The sequence below is a fragment of the Haemorhous mexicanus genome, chromosome Z (genome assembly GCF_027477595.1).
Source record: "Haemorhous mexicanus isolate bHaeMex1 chromosome Z, bHaeMex1.pri, whole genome shotgun sequence".
Classification (NCBI taxonomy): domain Eukaryota; kingdom Metazoa; phylum Chordata; class Aves; order Passeriformes; family Fringillidae; genus Haemorhous; species Haemorhous mexicanus.
The window spans coordinates 30,736,073-30,757,721 of record NC_082381.1 but is presented as its reverse complement, the minus strand read 5'-3'; the positions used below and the strand labels follow the sequence as shown (position 1 = coordinate 30,757,721).

At 36.2% G+C, this 21,649-nt stretch overlaps 1 protein-coding gene across 4 annotated transcripts in view; it reads right to left on the bottom strand.

Annotated features, from left to right (window-relative positions):
• Positions 1-2,765: 2,765 nt before the first annotated feature.
• Positions 2,766-21,649, bottom strand: part of AP3S1 (adaptor related protein complex 3 subunit sigma 1) — a 28,014-nt gene continuing 9,130 nt past the window's right edge. For 2 of the 4 annotated variants that reach the window (XM_059837165.1, XM_059837164.1), the window contains exons 4-6: positions 17,468-17,539; positions 13,233-13,340; positions 2,766-4,081 (exon numbers count right to left, since the gene is read on the bottom strand). In XM_059837165.1, coding sequence (XP_059693148.1) covers positions 3,953-4,081; positions 13,233-13,340; positions 17,468-17,539 — 309 coding nt within the window. In that variant the 3' untranslated portion in view covers positions 2,766-3,952. The remainder of the gene's footprint in view (positions 4,082-13,232; positions 13,341-17,467; positions 17,540-21,649) is intronic. The other 2 variants (XM_059837167.1, XM_059837166.1) reach the window with 1 other exon arrangement.

The window sequence follows — 21,649 nt, the reverse complement described above, 5'->3', positions numbered from 1 at the left end:
TGCCCTGCATATGCTGTAATTCTGTATCAATGAGTTTTAGGAAGTAACCTTGAAAATTTGAGCAAGCTCTCATTTGACTATCATAGGCCTAAGTAAAACTCAAGACTAATTTTAGCATTTATTGGAATGTGCTGCTAGAAAGAAAAGGTCAAATGTGCTCACAGGAAGGCAGCACCAATTTGAATTTTTGGCTTGAACCTGTTTCTCCTTGCAACAAATGACACTTTCCTCCACCTACCTGCATCAGACTGAATGAATCTCAGCAGCAACAGCTGCTAAAGAGGAGGAATTCTGTATACACATGTAATGTAAAATTTTCCCTTTTCCCCATAATATATTCAAAACAGTGGTGTGCAGGGAGAAGAACACAATGACACAGCATGTGTACTGCCTGTGCTGCCGATACCACAGAGAGCATTCTCTGCCAACATGAGATACTCACCTTTCAACAAAAGAAGAGCCAGATGATTTTTCAGCAGTACTTACTGCCCCTGCGCCAGCAGAAAACCAGCTGCTCTGTTCCAAGTCTGTGGAGGCAGATGACGATGCCCATTCACCCTATTGAAATAGTATCCTTTCTGCCCTTTCTATTCGTTTAGAATCCATTTTGCAGTTCTAAGGGTGGCCTGGAGTTAGGAAAAATGGCTTTCAGGGATTCATTTACACATGCTGGTACCCTTAACAACACCACTTAAAGGAAGGCCCTATGGATTTGGAGAATGGCAAATTAGTTGCCTGTCTCCCACAGGTGACAGATGACTGAAGACGACCTTTTCTCCTTTTTAACAATGTGCAAAACACTGATGTTATATAGACATACACATATAAACACATAAATATCCACACAAAAACACCTTTACCTGCTAAGGGTGGCCTTTTCTGTTATAAAAGCATTAAAAACATTTAAATTCATAATCAAGAACTTAAACATTCAGATCCCACATTTTGTTTCCATTTTAAATCCTAAGCAGTTGAGAGGAAACTGATGAAACAGGAGAAAGAATTCAAAAGGCACATCATTATCATGAAAGGGAAAGAACAAAAGCAGATCAATATTGCGGCAAGCCAATGAATATCTGAATATGACCCAAGGCAAGCCTCAAAAGGTAAAGGCAAAGAATAATATTTCCCTAATTTCTATTAAGCAAGTACCCCCTCTTCCCAGCAGTGTCTAATGACATGGCAAGAGGACAGTACCTCCCTAGGCAAAGTTAAGATATTCCTCTGGCAAAGGGGTGGCAAGCAGACAGGTTCAGCTACCCAGAGGAAGCCAACACGGTCACAACATCGGTGTTTATTTGAGAGGAAGGTGCTATCATTGAGGCTCTTCTATGGATGAGAATTTCTCTTTGAAAGGAGTGCAGTTTTACTGTGAAAAATCTGATAAAGTGTTTCTTCCCATCTAAAGATCTTCTGAATAAGGAATCACCAACTCTGAGCTACAGCCTCACATTAAATATTTGCTTGCTAGTCACAGAGAAGCTTCGTGAAAAGCCTGGTGTCAAGAGAAGAGCTGTCCAGAGAAAAAGCCTTTTGGCAGAAGACAAGTTGGATTAGAAAAAAAGCAGCACATACAACAGTTATAAAGCCCACAAAACTAAGCTAAAAGAATTTAGAATAGCCATATAATTGTTAAAAACAAAGAATCTAGTGAACCTAGTCCACTAAAATGAAAGACAGGCTGGCTATTGACAGGTAAGAAATTAATCTGAAATATGCTTCATGTCAAGATTCATCTCAGACATACTTTCTTTTGGGTGTTTCATCCAAATAAAGACAGAAAATATTTCTCTGCAAGGAATGAAAAATTTTTTAACTACATAAGCGTACAATTTGAAAAAGAACTAGAGGGAAGAAAGTGAGACAAAAATAGAGGACTCAGAAGAATTTCTGAAATTTTGAGTTGCTTTAACAAACAGCCCAAAGAACATTGTTTAGGTCAGAGTACCAAATGTTTCAAAACGTCCTATTCCTCCTTTGGCAGGAGAACTAACCATATTATAACAGGGGTACAATGAGGAAAGCTTTCAACATCTTTACTTTCAATGTCACATGTGCCATGCATTAAGAAGAAAAACAAAAGTAGGCAAAAGCAGGTGAAATGGTGAATTTCAATTTTGTACTGGCTAAGATGTCCATCGTGGGAATACTCAGGGATACCTCACATGGGGATAAAAAATGGCCGCATATTTTACTCTCTCAGTTTCTTTGGTCAAAATGATAAAGAGGCAATTAATTACTTAAGCCTCACCTGAAATTTTCAGAAGCCTTAAACTAAGAAATTCACTTGGAAGAAGAAATTTTTTTTTGAGGGGTCGGGAGAGAGTAACTCTGGTTTTGAAAGCATTTTTAAAATGGTGTATGTTAGCTGGTGTTTACTAAATGTATTACCAAGAATATACATGAAGTTGGTGTTCTCTCCCCACCCCCACCTTAAGAAATACATTATTGGATCACATCAGATTTTCTACCTCAGAAGTAATTTATCTTTTTCTTTTCTTTCTCAAACGCTCCCAAAAGATATTAGCTGCTGTTGATCAAACAGAAAATGTGATGTGCTTCAAAGTTCATCCTATAGACTATGTCCTAATATTCAACTGAAAGGAAAATAACATTTAGTTTACATCAAATCCAAATTCCTGAATTACAGCAGCAGCTCTCAGACTAGCCCTGAAATCTGTTGCTCTTGATACAGTATTATTGCATTTTCATATACAGTATCAACTAAATACTTCTTTGGAGAAAAAAAAAAGGCTTTGCAGGAATTCTTAAATATCCCAATGATATTTTTATTATTCATTAAAACAGACTTGTACATCACACAGAGCTTAAGAGCATGATTATAAAAAACAATCACTATCCCCCTTTTATGTTTTTTAAATCACAGAAGAGTTTAAGAGCTGAGCAACTTACGCAGAGGTGATAGCACTTAGATTTCTCTGAGATCTTGACAATACTATGTGTCTCATAAATCTATTTCTCAAAGTAGAGAATCACAAATGTCACCAGGCACAGAAGCCCTATTAAAATATCCCCAATTATCTTTGCAGAGTGCCTTTCTTTACCACATTACTTGATAGACTCTCATGTACAGGTTTGAGCTGCCCAAATATAATGTCCTCAGCCCATTCTGTGCTTCTCACAAGACAGAGCAATCACAGGACCCATTCTTCCCCTAAACAAAGTCCGACCATCAGTGAAAGTCTATCAGATTGTGTAAGTAACAACATGTATGTGTAAACAAAAATCATCAAATCTTCGGTAAAGGCAGTTTTTCCTTCAGTACAATAATGAACAGCTTTTGTGAGAAATGTAAAGAGCCAATATGTTCAGCATAATACCCCTGTGTAAGCCCTTCAGAGATTAAACTACAACATTAATGTCTGCTACAACAGCATTTATCAATACATAGTCAATTGGCTCCAAGAATAGGAAATAACATGGTTTATTGCAAACAGCAGACTTCAAAACACAGGTATTTCGAAGTCCAGCTTGTTATGATTTTATTTAACAAAACATGAGTTAAACGTTTTCATGCAACATTTGCACTTAAGTCTTAAATAATCATGACAAACAGAAGTAGTTAAAGAACGCACTAATTATAGACTTTGGTGAATATACAAAAAACCTCTGCATTAGAGGTTATACAAAATAAAGAACACCTTAAATACTTCCCCAAAATACTGCAGCAGCTGAGACACAGTGATATGCCTTGCAAGGGCATAGGAATGTAATTTAGAAATCACACGGGAACTACCCCTTTCCTTTAATTTCACAAACAAGACAAAAGCAACATTCAACTCCACACACTGATTTTTTAGGTTATGTCTATGCAGAACCTTGAGTTTTATCCAAACAGTAAAAGTTAAAAGTTAGACATGTTTATTTAGTAAACAATTATGCAGTAAATCTCTATTACATTTCTTCCTTGGTATTACCTGGAGTAGCCATGTTATTTAAAAGTGGGCAGGTTTGGTACTTTTATACTGATGTCACCAATATTAATATTTCTTGGGATCTCTGGCAGATTCATATTCTTTACAGCTGAAACAGCCCGGGCTGGAGCTCCTGCTAAACCAGCCTGTATACAAAGTGAGGAAAAATGCAAGTCAGGCAAAGTCAGTCACAAGAAAGTTCACCAGCAATCTACACAGACAACTAACTTTTCAAGTATTTCCATGGTTACACAATTAGAAAAACCACATGGTAATTGTGTTTGGAATGAAATGGGTTACTTGGAAATATTAAACCAGAAAGAGAAAACAGTTCACATATTCATCTTTATATGGTAAAACATGTAATGTCAACTGGATGGAAAAGTATGAGAGGAAGGATCAGGAGGCTTATCCAAGCACGTGTAATGTGCACGTTACAGAACAGACAGTCTCAAGGTGGTGGTGTCCAGTGTGCTGCCTTTGCCTCTCACCTATTCTGAAAGTACATGTGGTTCACACTTGACTAGCACTGGTTACAGGTTCAGAATAAGTAACCTCAAAGTAACAAGGTGCTGAATGTCAGCCAAATCAATGAACAAACAAACACACACACACACACACACGTGTGTGTGTGTATATATATACACATACAAAAATACATATATATGTACACACAGAGGTATTTCAAGGTGGCTTACACTAAGATGAAAAGGATAAACACCTTGCATTTATGGTTGATGAAGAGCATGCAGACAGATTATTTCTACAGCCAAACTAGAATAACCTGTTTCCCACAGTAACTAATCATCCACTAACATAGCTGCATCCCCTTGAGCATTACACAACAACATAGTTATGCCAAATTAAACTATTACACAGCACCTATTTTTTATTAAAGTTCTCTATTGCATGCAGTGTCTTTGCACACAAAAACTAGAGCCTTCCTGTATAAACATGCAAGTTTTACAATTGAGAATTGCTGACTTCCATTTAGTTATGGTTTCAGTTAAAGCAGCTGCCAAGTTTGCACACTAGGGTATATTATGAAATGCTAACAATTTACAGCTCAGAGGCCTGAAGACATACCAAAAATCATCTTTCCCTATTGCTTCTGAAAACACCTACTCAAAACCTTGTTATTTTAAGGACTATTAAAACAAGACTGTTAAGTGTTACTACTATTTTTGATATTGCGAAAAAACCATACTATTCATTTTAGGTACAGAAATGTTTCTCCTACAAGTTCAGATCCTCTATGGAGATTTAGAATTTGCGGTGTGGTTTTACTTCAGGCTTGCCACGGAAGTGTAAAAATAATTTTTATTTTTGCAAGGAAATAAAAAAGCATGGGAGATTTTTATAAGACCTCTTATTAGCAGAAAAAGATACCATATTACAAATTCTCTGATTATGTAAAAAGAATTAACTTTTATTTTAATGTTTTGAAAGTAAGATTAAAAATATTCAAAAACAATAAAAATCACAGTGTGATTTACTAGTTTTAGAGTGTGGCATCTTACGGGTCCAGTAAAAAGGAAAAATCCACAAGAAACAAAGCCAAGATGCTAGGAATTAGTTTAAAAAAAGACTAAACCTGTAGAAATGGAAGATCTTTAATTTTAGGTTTGTCAAAGACTGAAGAAAACCAGTTTATTTGCATACAAAGTATTTCTGAACAAGAAATACAGCAAAATGAAAGCAGAAAATCTTCAAGAAGGTTGTGTCAGATTTGATTATTAAAAAGCATTGGTACACGACTACCACTCCAAGTACAACCCTTTCAGATTCTTGGTTTTCACTGAAATTTACTGCAAGTGCAGGGTAAAATTACTGAGGCGTGCACCTGACTTCCACGGTGCCCACCTGGTCAACTTTGCAAAAGGAGACAGACACCCCACACACTTGCCAGATAACAACTCTACTTTTTGAAAGTTATGAAGAAAAGTATTTTCTCCCTTTTACTACTCTCTTAAAAGAAATAAAGTCAAGTTAACATAAGATTTTCACTTAACATCCGACCTTACTGTTCTTCCTCCTCCCCTTAAAAACATAACCCAAGTCAAAATAAAACCAACAGAAATTTCTGATTTTGAACTAACTCTTTATGTGGAAAAGCTAAAGCATCATAACTCCCTAGATTTTAGATAATTTCTGGGATGATTCCCAGAAGAAGAAAGAGAGACAAGAAAGCCATTAGTAATCTATTAACAATATCTTCCCGGTCAAACCCTCCTATGTGAGACATGCTAAAGTTGGGAAAGGCCTGTGGGGCAGAGAAGATAGCTCAGAAAACTGCATCTCTGATGTCAGCAATGATGTTGCTCTCACTTTGGCCCCAACAAAACCGAAATTATCAGTTCTCAGAAGTACAGACTAAGTAAAACTCAAAAGGTGCAAAAAAGTATTTTGAAAGCCTCTTTTTCCTTCATTTTCCTTAACGTCACCAAATCCATCAGGTCAATCACTTCAGAGGCTCTTTCAATAGCAATATTTGCTTAAAGGGGAAAACCTGGACCTAACACTAGCAGTATTGAGAAATACAAATATCTAAAATCTGCATCCCTGAATCTGCAATAAGTTGAAAGAGCAGTATTGCAATTTCTATTTATTAAAAAACAGTGCAGAAGGCATGAAGATGCCCAACACCATCCTGTTATAACCGAGAACTTGGAAATACTAATTTTAAATCAAGAGGTAACTTCCACTGAAGTCTTACTGGATAAAACAGTAAATGCTTTTAATCCTTTAAATTCTATTTGCAGTAACGGAAGAAAAATTCATTAAGCAAAATGGGGTAATGTAAACTGTTTTCCACTGAGAAGATGAAAATACTAATTAAAAGCAATGAATTATACAACCTACAACTAAACAATGGAAAACCAGCAAAATATAATAAGTAATGACATGGTAGCACATGGCTGGCAATTCAAAGGAGAGGTGCCTTCTGCCAAGGTGACTTGGATGGAGATTCTTTACCCCAATTTAATGGAAGTTATTTATTCTTAATGGACAAATAACATTTTTAGTATAACTGGTTATTATTTTTACCTACCTGCTACTATCCTCTTTATACAGACTTACAGTCCCTGCCTCCCGCCCCAACGGCATAGGATACAATGGAGACACAATTGAGAATTATTAAAAATACCACAATTCACACAACCACTGCCCTTCCACCCCCCTACCCAGTCACAACTTTCAACAGTCACATTTCATGAAGACCATTCTGGATCAAGATCAGTGAAGATCCTTGGCAAAACTGCTCTGATTGTCAGATTACCTCTTTTTTTGACAGCGAGACTATCTTTCACTATCAGATGCTGGAGCAGAGATTTTCAAGCTATTACATTCTCTTCTCCTGGAATTCTCTGTATTAAGTGAGTCTGAAGAATAGTGGATACATAAAATGTATAGCAGAATGCTATTTAGCACAATTAATGTCCACCCTATCAAGCACAATACACTTACACAGCATTTCTAAGAGAGCAAACAGCTCATAAAAAATGTCTAATGGATTAAATGACTGAAAAGCACTTGAACTCCCAAGCTGGATAACGAATACAATTCAAATGCTATTATATTTGAACTCCTTAGCACTCCTTTATAGCATGTCAGGCAGTGAACTAGTAGCAGTCCTTCCATTCCTTTTACTGGAAGTAAACTGTATTTACAAACACAAAGGTAAAAGAAGTAAGTACTTTCAGCCCGGTGTGCTTTTGAGGCATTTTCTAGAGACCCCTGATTAATACAGCTTCCACTGTAACACTGAACTCAACAAGTTCCACTGCCTTTTTTATCACGTAATTCAGCAGCTAAGTTGGCGATGTGAAAGAAAAAACTGTTCCACTTGAAAAAACAAAACATGTAGCAAGCTTTAAACATGCAGTGAGAATGATGAATTGTCTGTCACAGCAAGCAAATGACTGAAGTAAGTGAAAGTGAAGCTTCTTAAGACATAATTACTGCAATTTCAGAAAGACAATATGAATTTCATACAGCTCGTATAATAATAAGCCAATACAACACAGTTTTGCTGCAGCTCCTTTTTACTCTCAATTTCATTTGTTGTGGAAGGATGTGCTTTAATGTTGAAATGTTGCATATTAAAATTTTAGGTTCCATTATTGCAAAAAATGCTTGTAAACATGTTCATATACTTTTAAAGAGCAATACCATTTATGCAAAAGAAGACACTATTTCATAGATTGGAATAGACGCATTTAATAACAGGATTTTTACTCTACTGGTCCTAATCTATCAAGTGAGAAAAATAAGCTGTCATTAATTTACTTAGGTCTATAGGGATCAATTTTCTTTGTTCTTATCATCACCCTTTCTTAGAATGCCCAGCTGGTAACTTCATATCAAAGTGATATGCAACCTTGTTTTATTCTTTAAAAAGAAATTCAGATCATCTGGGTAAAGTATTACACATCACAAACATTGTTAATATGCATATACAAATAAAAATGTTACAACTGTCATCCCAAATAACTCTACATAGAGCTAGCTAGCACTAAAATAAATATATTAAAAAACCACAGCCTACTGGAAAACAAAATAATGAAGGCTAACACCGCAAAATAAGCCACCCTTTTCAAGATACTTCAGAGGTACTAGGAACTCTCTGCTGCTGGTGTTTCATAACAATGCCTCTTTTCAGAACATGTATGACTTCAAAGCAGCAGGCATATGAAATCATGAAAGGATGTGATACATAATATAAAGGAATGATCATGTCCCCTGCTCATGAGGTTAAATAAATGAATGTAATTAGAGAAAAACCAAAATGAAGTCTGCAAGTATATCAAAATGAGGCCAAACATATAAGAAGACTTAAGACATACTCTTAGAAATTTTAAGCACTTGAATCACAAAAAGAGTAATGGATGGGAATGATTAATTATTTCTTTGTTCGTTTTTCATTGCCAGACCCAAAAATAAAAACAGAATATGTGTGAGCAGAACACAGAAAAAGAAAAGTAGCTTTGCACAATAAGAAAAAAAAAAACAAAAAAGAAACCAAACCAAAAATCTGAGATCAAGCTCCCTAGTGTTACCAATGAAATACAGACTGTATGCTACAAGTTAGTTAACATATTAGGCAGAGGAAGGTCACATCCTTGATTTTCTTCATGTTCTGTAGCATACTTCAAATTTAGGTTAAAATGTTGCATGTTACCAAGAACTACTTTTAGCTAATGCTTTTAAAACTCAGTGCTACTGAATCCAATTGTGGAGTTGTATTTGTTAAATCTTAATGGTATTGCAGTACACTATCCTAGGAAGATCACATAAAAGCTAAAGAGCAAAGCTATTAATAAATTAAATAAGTTTCAATTGCTTAAGATTCCACCTGTTTAAAATACCTGCAGTTTGAATACACAGAGACTTAAAACAAGTGGAAATTAATTTTCAAGTACTGCCATTAACACTGACTGACATTCAAAGTGTTGAGCTAAACAAAATGTTTCAAACAACAAATGGCAGGTGACATTGACCAGAAACTGAACTTCAAACATACAATCTCCTTCTCCTTTTTCTGTTCTTTGCTACCATTCATGTTCAGGGACTGCAGTTACCAGGGAATCTTAGATCAAAATCTGGACATTCAGATTATAATTACAGCAAATGTACATCTGAAGTTGAGTACATGCTGACAGCCCTTCTCATTTTATGTTCAACATCCTTAAGGCTGGATCATCAACTTAGGAATTTATACATAATCTTTACAATTTGCACTGATAATTTTATTCTCCCTCTACTTCAGTTTGCTGGTTTTGGTGGTGGGATTTTTAATGTTTCATTGACCGGAAGCTTATTCTGAAACTTTTCTTTGCAAGCAGGTAAAAGTTCTTTGTTTTTTATCTAGAAATATTAAATGTTGAATTAAGAGAGTGTGTATTACTTATTTTAGATTAGTCAGGGACAAAATTCTCCCAACAAAGGAGTTATTCATATTATCTCGTCATATTTTACTTTGTTATCTGTGTGTTCATTTTTTATTGACATTAATTTCACAGGATTTTTTGGCTAATATTCACACAAGTTCATATTCCTTTGTTTCTTAACAATGATACAAAGAAAAGTTAAATTCTAAAATGCAGGAAGAGAAATAAAACAAAAAGTATGATGTCAATGAAAAGCTAGTAAAATACACTATAGCCAATAAAAAGATGAGGGAACTACAAGAAACTAGCACAAAAAGTAGGCTACAAGGACTAGTATGGGTATTTTTACACATAATTTTTGAGTCTGGCCTACATAATTTATTGCCTTTGACATCATTTTGCTTTCCCTTTTTGTTAAAAGTACATTTTTTTCTAAAAGTCAGCAATACCTTTGTCTACCTGTCCTGTCTGGGAGACTGAAAGATAAAGGTCTGTAAGAGAGAAGAATGGAAAGAGCCAGAAAAGATCAGGAGGTTCAGAAAAAATGAGGCCCAGCTTAAAAGTCTAAATCACACGCAGTTGAACACTCCAAATAGAGAAGAGGTAGCCCAGGTTTACCTACTATACTTCCAGAATAAAATCCCAATGACCCCTCTCCCAAAGAATTCCCTCCCTTTATCACAATGATTTTTTGGCTTTAGGATTGACCAGAAACCCATTCACAGATTAACACTAAACTAAAAGGCAGGGAAATGCATATAATACAACATTTCTCAGGGTACAAATAGTTTCTTTTGTAGCCCATCCAAATAATATTAGCTGAAACACAAATCAAAGCTAGGGACTCCCTTATAGTGGTTTAATTATTCTCTCTTGAAAATATTCACAAATTCATTGAGCTGATAATTTTGCTCAAATATATGTAAATTTAATAAATACATTCAGTCTTTTACACTAAATTCTAACTGAAAACTAGAAACCTAACGCATAACAAAACAAATACCTGATGTTCAATAGCTAAATTTTGTATATTACTGAATGCCAGATGGGCATAATAAAAACTGAAGTATTTCTGAAAATGTAACCCAGTTACAGCTTTATTACTTTCATCATTTCTGCTATAAAAGAAAAGGACATTGAACCTTAAAATAGCTGCTTTGTAAATGCAAGAGGTAGGATGGTAGTCTAAAAGCCAAAGGGACCAAAGCAACAGTGCTGTGAGGCACAGGTGGCACTCCTATATACTACGGACTACATTAATACTAATTTCAGTATTTTATTTTTTCTAATTAAAGAAAACAAAGAAGATTCACTAGCTTCAGTTTCTTAGTGACCAGCATTCAAAATTTATTAAGTTATTACTTATTTTTATTTACATGGATTTGCTTGTGTCTTGAAAATATGTGTTCAGGAAAGACATACTCAAAGATTTACAATCTTGATCAAAAAGACAAAAGGAAAGGAAATAGCAATCAGGAATTTTACGTGGAAATACATGAAACAAATGATTAATGATCTTAGGAAATAATTATCAGGTATTGTAATGTATCTCACCATTTCAGTAACTGTTAAATTTGAAAAGAAATAGTTACTGGACTAATGAAAAAGAAAGTATTTGTGGTGAGCAGACTGTGAAATGTTCTGCTTCATCCCAGTCACCAAGTGTTTTAATTTATCACTGCTACTTCTTTACCTTCCTTAATTCATTGCTGAATGTAAAGGAACAAGTTCCTTTTGCCTTGTATATAATTCAAGTTCTGTGTAGGGTCTTTTCAGATCATCTACCATCTACTTTTATACTAAAATCTCTTAAAAGAAAGAATGACGATGAATAATGGAAGACAGCAAGTATTGCAGCTGGCTGCACAGAATCAATGTATTTCAGAAGACTAGTCAGAGACTGGTCTACAGTTGATTTGATAACAGAATTTACATAATTAAATGCCTTCAGATAGAACCATAATGTACATAATACATGGCAGAGCACAACTGCTGAGCAAGTTCAGCTTTTGGGAACTTGACTGCTTTTTAATCAAATAAGGAAAAGTGTATGTATACAGCAGTTATTCAAATACAATAAAAATTTAAGAGAATAACTCCAAATATTCATCTCTGTGATCAGTGTTTCATTCTGAGTGTGAGAAAAACATTAAAATGAACACTTTGGACATGTTCAAAATCTACTACAGAATCCTTTCAGAAGCATATTGCTATGAATTTTGTCATATCATACCTAGCTTTTTCTTGTTTTTCATATATTGTTGACCAGTTCTTGGATATAGTTTGGAAGTTGCGCAAAACAAAAAATTAAATTTATTCAAAAAACTTGAGGCAGCACAGCTTGAGACTGCAGAATAAGAACAGTATCCACTGTAACACAAAAAAACCTGAAAAATTCATTTTTCTCTTTATTGCACTTTAGGAAGAACTAAGAAGTTCTCTGGGTCCTCTCCTAAAATGCCATTTAGTTCATATTTATGCCACCTGGAAGATTTCAGTCTGCTCAGCTGATTTGAACTTCAGAAAGCCTCCAATTCAAGCAAAGACCTGTTTAGAAACTTGGATATTACTGTTTTGATATATTCCTCTGTGGAACTACTCCCATCATTCAGAATCCAGCACAGACTTAACAAAGATATATTAGCAGCATTTTGGCTTACAAGGCACATGTGGTGACGTTAAAGGGACAGTAATATTCTGTATCACAGATAAAGTAATTCTAAGATCCTTTCTTAATCTAAATGTCTTTCCTAAACACAAATTAAAGAACGGTTGAATTGAAAAAAGATTCCCAAAACTCTTGCGTGATCCCTCACTTAGCCCATTATGAACAAATACGGAATATAATTTTCTCACTCACTGAAGACCAAAGGCTCAGATTATCAAAATTGCAGAATTCATTTTTACTTTGAAGTGTCTAAAACTGGGCTTTAAAGTCTGTCTAGTCCACTTCAGTCCAATTTATTTCCTTGTATTGCAGCATCTCTGCTGCTATTTATTTCAGGTGCTTAGAAGCATACTATCAGGCAGGAATATGTAGTCTTTGAAGACACACTTTGTTTCTTTACCTAATTTCATTTAAGTGCTGAAGTCACTAGTCCAGCATAACAAGTAGGCTGGAACTAAAAGGTTTTCTACAACAGAAACTTTGAGAACTAAAGAAGTATCTTAATAGCAGTAGTGCACAATGCAATTAGATAAAAAGCAAAATCTAACCAGCAGCGACTAAGCAGTTTATTACTTCTGATGAAAGGTACAACACCCTGAGATACACTGCAAATTTTTGGCGCTATAAGCAGGCAGCTTACACTATTTAGTTTGCTATGAAGGACAAAGAGCATTATATAGCATGCATTTACTACAATCATGTTTTTAGTTTAGAAACTACACAGTGCATCACTCTTACCTCAGATTTCTCCAGTTTATTTTGAGCATCAATCTGAGTGACAATTTCATTCATATTGGTCTCCAAAACCATTCCGCCCATAACCATTTCAGCCAATATATTATGGACCTAAAAGAGAATTTAAAAATGCAAAATATCCCACATACAATCTGCAAAAAATGGTCCAGGTACCTTGATACAGGGAAACATGTATTCTGTAAGTCAATGTTAGCACTTAAATCTAAAGCCAGTTGGAAAGAAAGCTCATAATTTCATATTCCTTTCTCCAGTATCTTCATTGTTCACACCTCTTACAAACTCATCTGCTATACCACACTTATAAATGCTAAGAAACTTCCACATTCCTCTTTCTTTGTTCCCATTTTCCATCCAATTATTAGAGTCTGAGTTAGCATCAACAGCAGCAACACCTCTAGGAAGCAGGTCCTACAAGACTAAACAAATTGCTCACAAGTAGATGTGTAAATTCTCCTCTGGGCTACACCTGAGAAGGAAGAGACTCTGATGCTCACCCATCACAGATCCCAAGATTCGGCTCAGAAGTAGAACTGACATTCTGAGACACCTGATAAATATGGAGTCCTCAGTATCTACAGGTAAGACTGACAGCTAGGACTCCAACTGCAGGAGCACATAAACCAACTGGGGACATTACTGAAATGGGTATGTTTGAATATCTCTCCTCCCTGCAGCCCTGGCTTGAGGAAGAAAGCTCTGGTTCATGAATTGCTGCTTCAGAGTCTGCATTCAAATGATATTAAAGACTTGATTTGGGTTTTTTTCTTTTTAAAAAGGCCTCTTTCTGCACATTTACTAGTAAAAATCCAGGGTTACCATGTAATGTATAATTTAATCCTACATTAGTATTTAAATCTGAAGACAAGGAGTATTTTTCTACTTTTCAGAAATAAACATGAATAATCTGGTACCTCAAAAGCATAATTCTAACTACTATTTTGGACATTCTCCCAAATTCCCCATGTATCAAGGACAGAAGTAAACATCTAAATCAAATAACTGGTAGATAGTACATCAAAACCCAACACAGTCCTTGCTTTCGTTTATACCTAAAAAACAAAATTTAATTTGTTTCCCTGATACTTTTAAGTGCATTTCTGAACAATTTTATAGTTAATGTATCTAGCTAAGCTGAAAACAGCCCTTCTTCAGGCCCCTTTGTGATCTTCCAAAACCTTTATTTCTATATAGTTCTTACTCCTTTGCCTTCAGTCTTTACAATATTTAACCTCTTCCTCAGTGCAAACCACCCCATACCTTGGGTCATGCTTCTTACCTTTCTCTGCATTTTTTCCTACTTTCAGAGTACAATAGCGAAGTCTAACACATTAGCATTTAAAAATGTTCAAAGCATAGATGGCTTTAAAGAAGCTTGACTATTTTGTCTTGCCCCACATTTTTTCTAAAGGGACAGCTTTCTACATAAAAGCATTTAATTAATTTTATTTGGTAATCTCCATATGAAAGGAAATCACAGCTTTGACTAATAAAGTTACATAACTATCATAATCCACTGACTCCCTCCTCTTAAATATATGTTTGCTTGTATGTAAGCAGCAGCAAGATAAAAATAAACAGTAACTGTTTTTTCTTTTCAAATTAAAATTCATTGCAAGTGCATATTAAATGTACAAATACACGTTATTGTCTCTATCTTTTCTTATTTAAAAAAATCACTAATTATTTTTGCCAAGAAACAACAACAAAAAAATCTTAAATAAAAATGCACTAAGTGGAACTGAAGTGCAAAAAAGACTTCAATAGTGTATTCAAAATAGTATTTAAGTGAAAGACTGAAGGCACAATGAATAGACATCTTAAATTCCAAAAGGGATCCGACTGTTGAGAACATCAACTTTTTAAAATTTGAAATTGCTGTTTTGTAATAACAATTTCAAAGTGTTTTTACAAAAATCAAGAGTGCTTCCTATTTACATTTGATGTACTCTCTCTAAAAGCATGAATGCATACTCTAAAGAAGAAGGAATTTATCAAGAAAAACTCAGGAAAATTTGGCAAACACATTTTCTTGTCTTCAAGAAATTTGATTCTGAATGGTTCACTCATCTGGTTAGATAATAAACTCTTGCAAGAGATCATGATACTCCCAGAGATATTTCAATAGGCGCCAAAAACTAGTGAAAAAAACAAAGTATTCCCTTACATCTCTATCTGAATGTATTCTATTATTTTAGTTGCAAAATAGCTTTCAGTGATGCCTTTTCCATCAGAAAGAATTAGGCTCTTGGAGTCAGTGTAGGACTGAAATAAACCTGCCGCTCCTCACAAGACATGCAAAAATGTCTTGCTCCAGCTATAGCAAGTTTTTCGGCTGCTTGTAATACAGATGAAGAGAAGTTAAATTCTCTCCTGTATGAACTACACTCCCCAACACCCTAAGTCCTCGTCTGCTACAGCACATTAAAAACACTCATTCCCACCTATATTCCATTATCCAAATGAAATCATCATACTCTATCAATATTCTCGAATAAGCATCTGTCTTGGCTCCAGGTTACTCTAAGTCAGTGCTGAGTCCTGTACAATTATAAACACCTGACGAGCATAAATATTTCCTTACAGAACTACCACATAAAATACCACACAGCAACAGCTGTTGAGATTACATAGTTTAACTCTTCTACATGCCACCTCATCTTTTTACAAGAAAAAATGCTGGTTTAGACAGCTCTCACAAGAGAATTGCAAGGAAGCAACCTCCCACAGCTCCAAGAACTGAAGACACAGAGCAGCTCTCATTCAAATAACTTAGCCAATCCTCACTCTTCTCAATATCAGACCACTCAAAATACAAATATTTTAAAGATTTCACCCCTAACAGTACCCATACATAAGCACCCATTATAACTAAGACTATCAAGATCAAACAGGAGCAGCTGCTGTTTTTCCCTTTTGCACACTTGAAATATATTAACAAGAAAGAGAAAGTTAATGCATTAACTCTGAAGGCTTAGTGCATTATGATTCTAGACAATTTGACTGTCTCAGCAGTTTAAAGACAATTTAACACTTTAATTCTCATAGATACATCTTCCTGTTTTGTTCTCTGACCTATAAAAATACTGATGAACTTAAACTGGAGGGGGAAAAAAAAGAAAAAATCAAGATGACATCAAATTAGTCAGAGCTGCCCAACTAATGCTACTCTACAGTTGGTGGCAGCCTTGCCTTAATACAGAAGTTCATGTCTCTATACTGAATTCTTTTGTTTATTTACGCTCAAGTTAAAAATCACTGCACTGGTTAATGTCACATTCAGAGATTTTTAACTCAAGGTTTCACTGGCTTTTATTGTGAAAATGTATTTTTTACAAAAGTATCTAACTAGTATTTTGGGTTCTTTCAGATACCTGACTTGGTATTATTTTCAGTCTGCTTTTTTTATCTTACTTTTCCTTTGACATATTTTGCTGCTGATGCAGAAAGATGTTCACAGATGGGGAAAGGCAACTACACAGAAAGCAAGAGTAGGCACAAAATGCAACTGAAGGAATAAATTCTTTATATTAAACTCTCAGCATTTTAGGTACTACACTAAGAAATGCCAAAGTCCTTTGAAATGAAAGGTGACTATAGTAAGAGCATTTCCCTAAACTAGATTAGCAAGTACAGCACTTTTTTCTTATAGCTGGGAATATCCAAACAACACTGTTTCTAAATGTTTGAAAAAAGACTAAGTCCGTTTGAGATTTTAAACAGAAAGATCCACACAGCATTTAAATTACATAATCATAGCATATTAAATGCACCTTCCAATCCAACCTTTGACCAAACACCACCACCTTGATTAAGCCACAGCGGTAAGTGCCATGTCCAATTGTTTCTTGAACACTTCTGGTTATGGTGTCTCCACAGGCCATCTGCCTCAATGCCTGACAACTCTTTCAGGGAAGAGGTATCCAGCTTGAAGCCATCTCCTCTTGTCTTCCCACGGTTACTTGGGAGAAGAGACCAACCCCCATCCTGTTACAACTTCCCTTAAGGTGGTTGTAGAGGGCAGCGCGGCTCCCTCGAGCCTCCTCCTCTCCAGCCTGAACACCCCCAGCTTCCTCAGCCACACCTCATAAGACTTACTCTCTAGACCCCTCATCAGCTTTGTTATCCTTCTTTGGAAAGTAAAGCAGACTTTAATACCAAGTATCAGCTGAACCAAACATATTACTTGATAAAAATATTACAGGATGTCATCACAGTACCTTGTCTACATGGAAGATTAAATCCAGCTCACAGACATTTTCAAAACATTTGTCTAGTGTTTCCACAAATACCTGCAAAGGGGGGAAAAAAAGCACCAAAAGTCAATCTTTCACAAAAACTCTACAGTTCCATTAGGTGTGAGGTTTGAGAAAAGCAAATACAGAAATTAAACACCTGTCAGATTTTAAGGCATTAAAGGCATCTACAGAAATTATGAGGTTAACATTATGTCAAAAGTATGTTATCTGTGTAGAGGGCAAAATTGTACACACAAGCCAATTTAGGTTAAAACTCTGCTTAAAGTCACACTGTTTTAAAAAACAGATACGTCTTGAAAAACCAGTAACCTAACCTACACTATAATTTTCTCCCTTCCCATTTCATTAGAACTCAAGAATGAAGCAAAGAAAACCAGCTTTTCCCATCATTATTTTTAATAATTATTGCATTGCAGGCATTTCCTAGTTAACTAGACTGTTAACTTCCCTGTGAACTGTCAACATCACACTTTCCAGCAGCAGTACAGTACAGACCCACTGAATCCAGTATGAAAAAGGCATCTGTCTTAATGTCACACCTCCTGATCCTGTCAGGCATACTACCATATAAATTTAGAAAAGTCTGTAGCAGTTCACACACAGGCAAATAAATCCTTTCTGAATCCAAAATATAAAAGCATAAAAACCCAAGCAGCTGCTGCACTCCAGCCACTGATGCTCCCTGCCAGATATGGCCTGTAGATCACCTTCCTCTGGGTGTTTCTGGAACAGATACCTTGGCATTTACATTTGTACTTTGCTACACCAAGAGCACCTGGTCCCCAGTTAGTCCAGATAATAAAAGTATGATTGTACTCGCAGTCCTGAAGTTCCTGAATGCCAATCACCACGTACTTGTGGTGAGTACTCAGAGACTCCAGTCTTAGAGAGTTGTACACACAATCCCCTTTGTCCAAGGGATAACTCCTACAGACATGGGTTATGTCAAGATCTCTCTAAGTTAAATATAAGATTGAGCTCAGGGTCTTCAAAGTTAAACCAAACTTCTGAAAAAATTTATTGATCTTTTATTAATGACGTGAAAATAAATGGAAACTTGTTGGAAATTTTAATCAGTTTTGTATGTTTCAAGGCCATTTCGTCACAACGTGTATTTAACATTATTTATTAAGCTGTCACTGTATGCAATTTTTTATTCAATTCTTAACTCAAACATCCTAAAGAAGCAATATGGAAGACAAACAACCTCATTTTGATTCTCTGTCCCACATGATTTATGAACCCCACCTTACTATTTGAGAGGCACCATATTTCAAACTTTCTAGGCCCACGCCTAGATCTGACATAGATTACAGAATTGTTTAGGTTGGAAACCTAAAGATAAATGAGTTGAAGAGGTAAGCTAGCACTGCCAAATCCAGCTCTAACCCAAGTCCCTGAGTGCTACATCTAGATGTTTTCAAAACACTAGGCATGTGACTCCACTGCTTCCCTGGGCAGCCCACTCCAACGTCTGACAACCCTTTCAGTGAAATTTTTTTTAACATCCAGTATAAACCTCCCTTGGCACAAATTGAGACTGTTTCTTCTCGTCCCATTTCTTCTTTTTTGGGAGAAGAGATTGAAGCATCTCTATAACCTCCTTTCACACAGTTGTATAGAAAGATAAGGTCTTCCCAGTTCTTCTCTCCAGATTAAACACCCCCAGCTCTCTCAGCCATCACTCCTTGTAAGTCTTGTGCTCCAGCCCCTTCACCAGCTGCACTGCCTTTCTCTGGTCTAGCTCCACCCCCTCAGCGTCTTTCTAGTACTGAGGAGCCCACAAATGGACACAGGATTTGAGGCATGGCCTCACCAGTGCCCAGTAGAGAAGGACAATTGCTGGCCTCACTATTACCGATCTAAGCCAAGCTGCCTTTGACCTCCCTGGCTGCCTGGGCACAGCTGGCTCATGCTCAGATGCTGTCAACCAGCACCCCCACGTCCTTTTCCATTGGGCAGCTTTCCAGCCACTCTGCCCCAGCCTGGAGCACTGCAGGGACTGCTGTGACCCAAGGACAGGACCAGGCATTTGGCCCTGTCAAGCCTCCTACAGTTGACCTTGGGCCATCCCTCCAGCCTGTCTGAATCCCTTCAGAAGATCAACATTCCCACCCAGCACAAAGTCATCTGCATACAGGCTGAGGGAACACTCAAACCCCTCATCCAGATCATTGATAAAGATATGAAAGAGACCCAGCCTCAACACTGAGCTCTGGGGAACACCACTGCTGACCAGACACCACCTGGACATAACTCCATTCACCTCCCCTCTTTGTGGATAAAGTCCTGCTTCTACAGACATGTATTTATATCTACTGACCCAGTGAAAGAGATCTGCTTGACATCACCCATTCCCAAGTGTCTACCTCGCATTATCACAAAGATTACTCTCACATCTTAATCGCTGGTCTTCAGATCCTGCTCACACTGTAAAAGAAGGGACAATCACACCCTCCCCTTGGTATTACTACTACTATTAAAGTCTTTAAAATGTTGAAATCAAACTACAAAATAACTAATGATCCATGCATTTAGACTATTCTTTATTACCAAAAATACAAATCCATCACTTAAACTAAGGACACAGAGCATATTCAGAGGCAGACTCAGGACAATAAGGTTTGGTGATAAGTTAACTAAGAAAATTAATCTGTTTCTGTTAAATTATACTGAAGCTAAGCCAAGCATGGATTTTTCTTTAAGCAGTTGTTAATTCATTGCAGTAACAATAGTCTTTTGTAAAGAAGGGATATGAGCAAACAAACAAAAAAAAAACTTGTATGTTATGCAGAAAAACTACACATTTGACAACATGTGCAGCAAAACAAATCACCCAAGATGTTTGCTTACTTTCCTTGCACCTTAGGAGAATGCAGTTACAAGAACAGTGCTGTTTGACATTAGCTGCAAGAAGAAGATTGGAAACAGTGTAAATGCAACCTCTGTCCAATGGTTTTAGTTAAAAGAGCTAAGAGTTTGACACTATTCCTCATACGGTCACCAACTCTGCGCATGATTCCCACACTCTGACTTTGACATCTGTCTAGTTCCTGGGAAAACAAAGGAACCCATTAAAGACACCGTAGGAAACTCAAGAATCCTAAAAACACCCTCCCCACAGACACACACACGTGTTTAATAGCAACATGCAGGCTCACACATCAACAATACAAAAGTTTAACTTTTGTGACATTCTTCCAGTAAATAAAGCTTCTATAGCAACTCTTGATTCATTGTTGGAGCAGTTACTTTTAAACCTTTACCTGTTACACAGCAACCCCTCCACACACTAAGCAAACTCACAAATCTCTGCTTACAATGCATGAACAGCAATGCACAACAAACATTTTTTAATCTGGGGGAAATCAGCTGGCACTGACTATTCCTTCACAGAGATTTTTCACTGACCAAGGATTTCTCATGGAAACTTTGGAAGTTTCCCCCATCTTCCATTCATGATGGCAAGCTCACTCAAAACAATGCCAGGAATTTCCAAGGTCTACATTTATTATAAGTGATCTTTTAAAACACTGGTCAGCAAGGCAAACTAGATATTTTTACACTAACATTTCTTGGCCTGTTTTAAGATGCCTGCAATAATTGAAATGGTAAATAAAATCAGAGTCACTTTCATGTGAATTTTAGTTCACTCAAATGAATTGCACATTGTGGCAAGCAGTGCTAAAATTTAAGTACTTCAGTAATCACTTCAAATGGTGCAGACTTGTAGATCAATAACCAGAAGAGAAAACACATCAACTACTTTGAGACACACACACCCTTCACACACATCAGTTCAGATGGACCATGTGACATTACTGGAAGAGTAGCATAAATAAAGGAGTGAAATAGCAGGAAAATAAGGATGCATGCATGATTGATTACTAGCTCCCCCTTGTGCTTTATTTTGAAATTATAATCTTTTATGGTAAAAAGAAAAAAACACACACATCTCCAGGTAAGTAAACAGAAACATAAAAAAAAAGGAAAACCCCTACTTTTCTTTTGTAAGAAATAAGCTTTAATAAAGACAGATACACACTGGGAGCATAAATTATATGAAAAAAAGCCACAAAATTTTTATTGAATATAGGCAAGCCTGGAGCTCCCTCTACTTAGTCATATGTCTAAACAAAACAT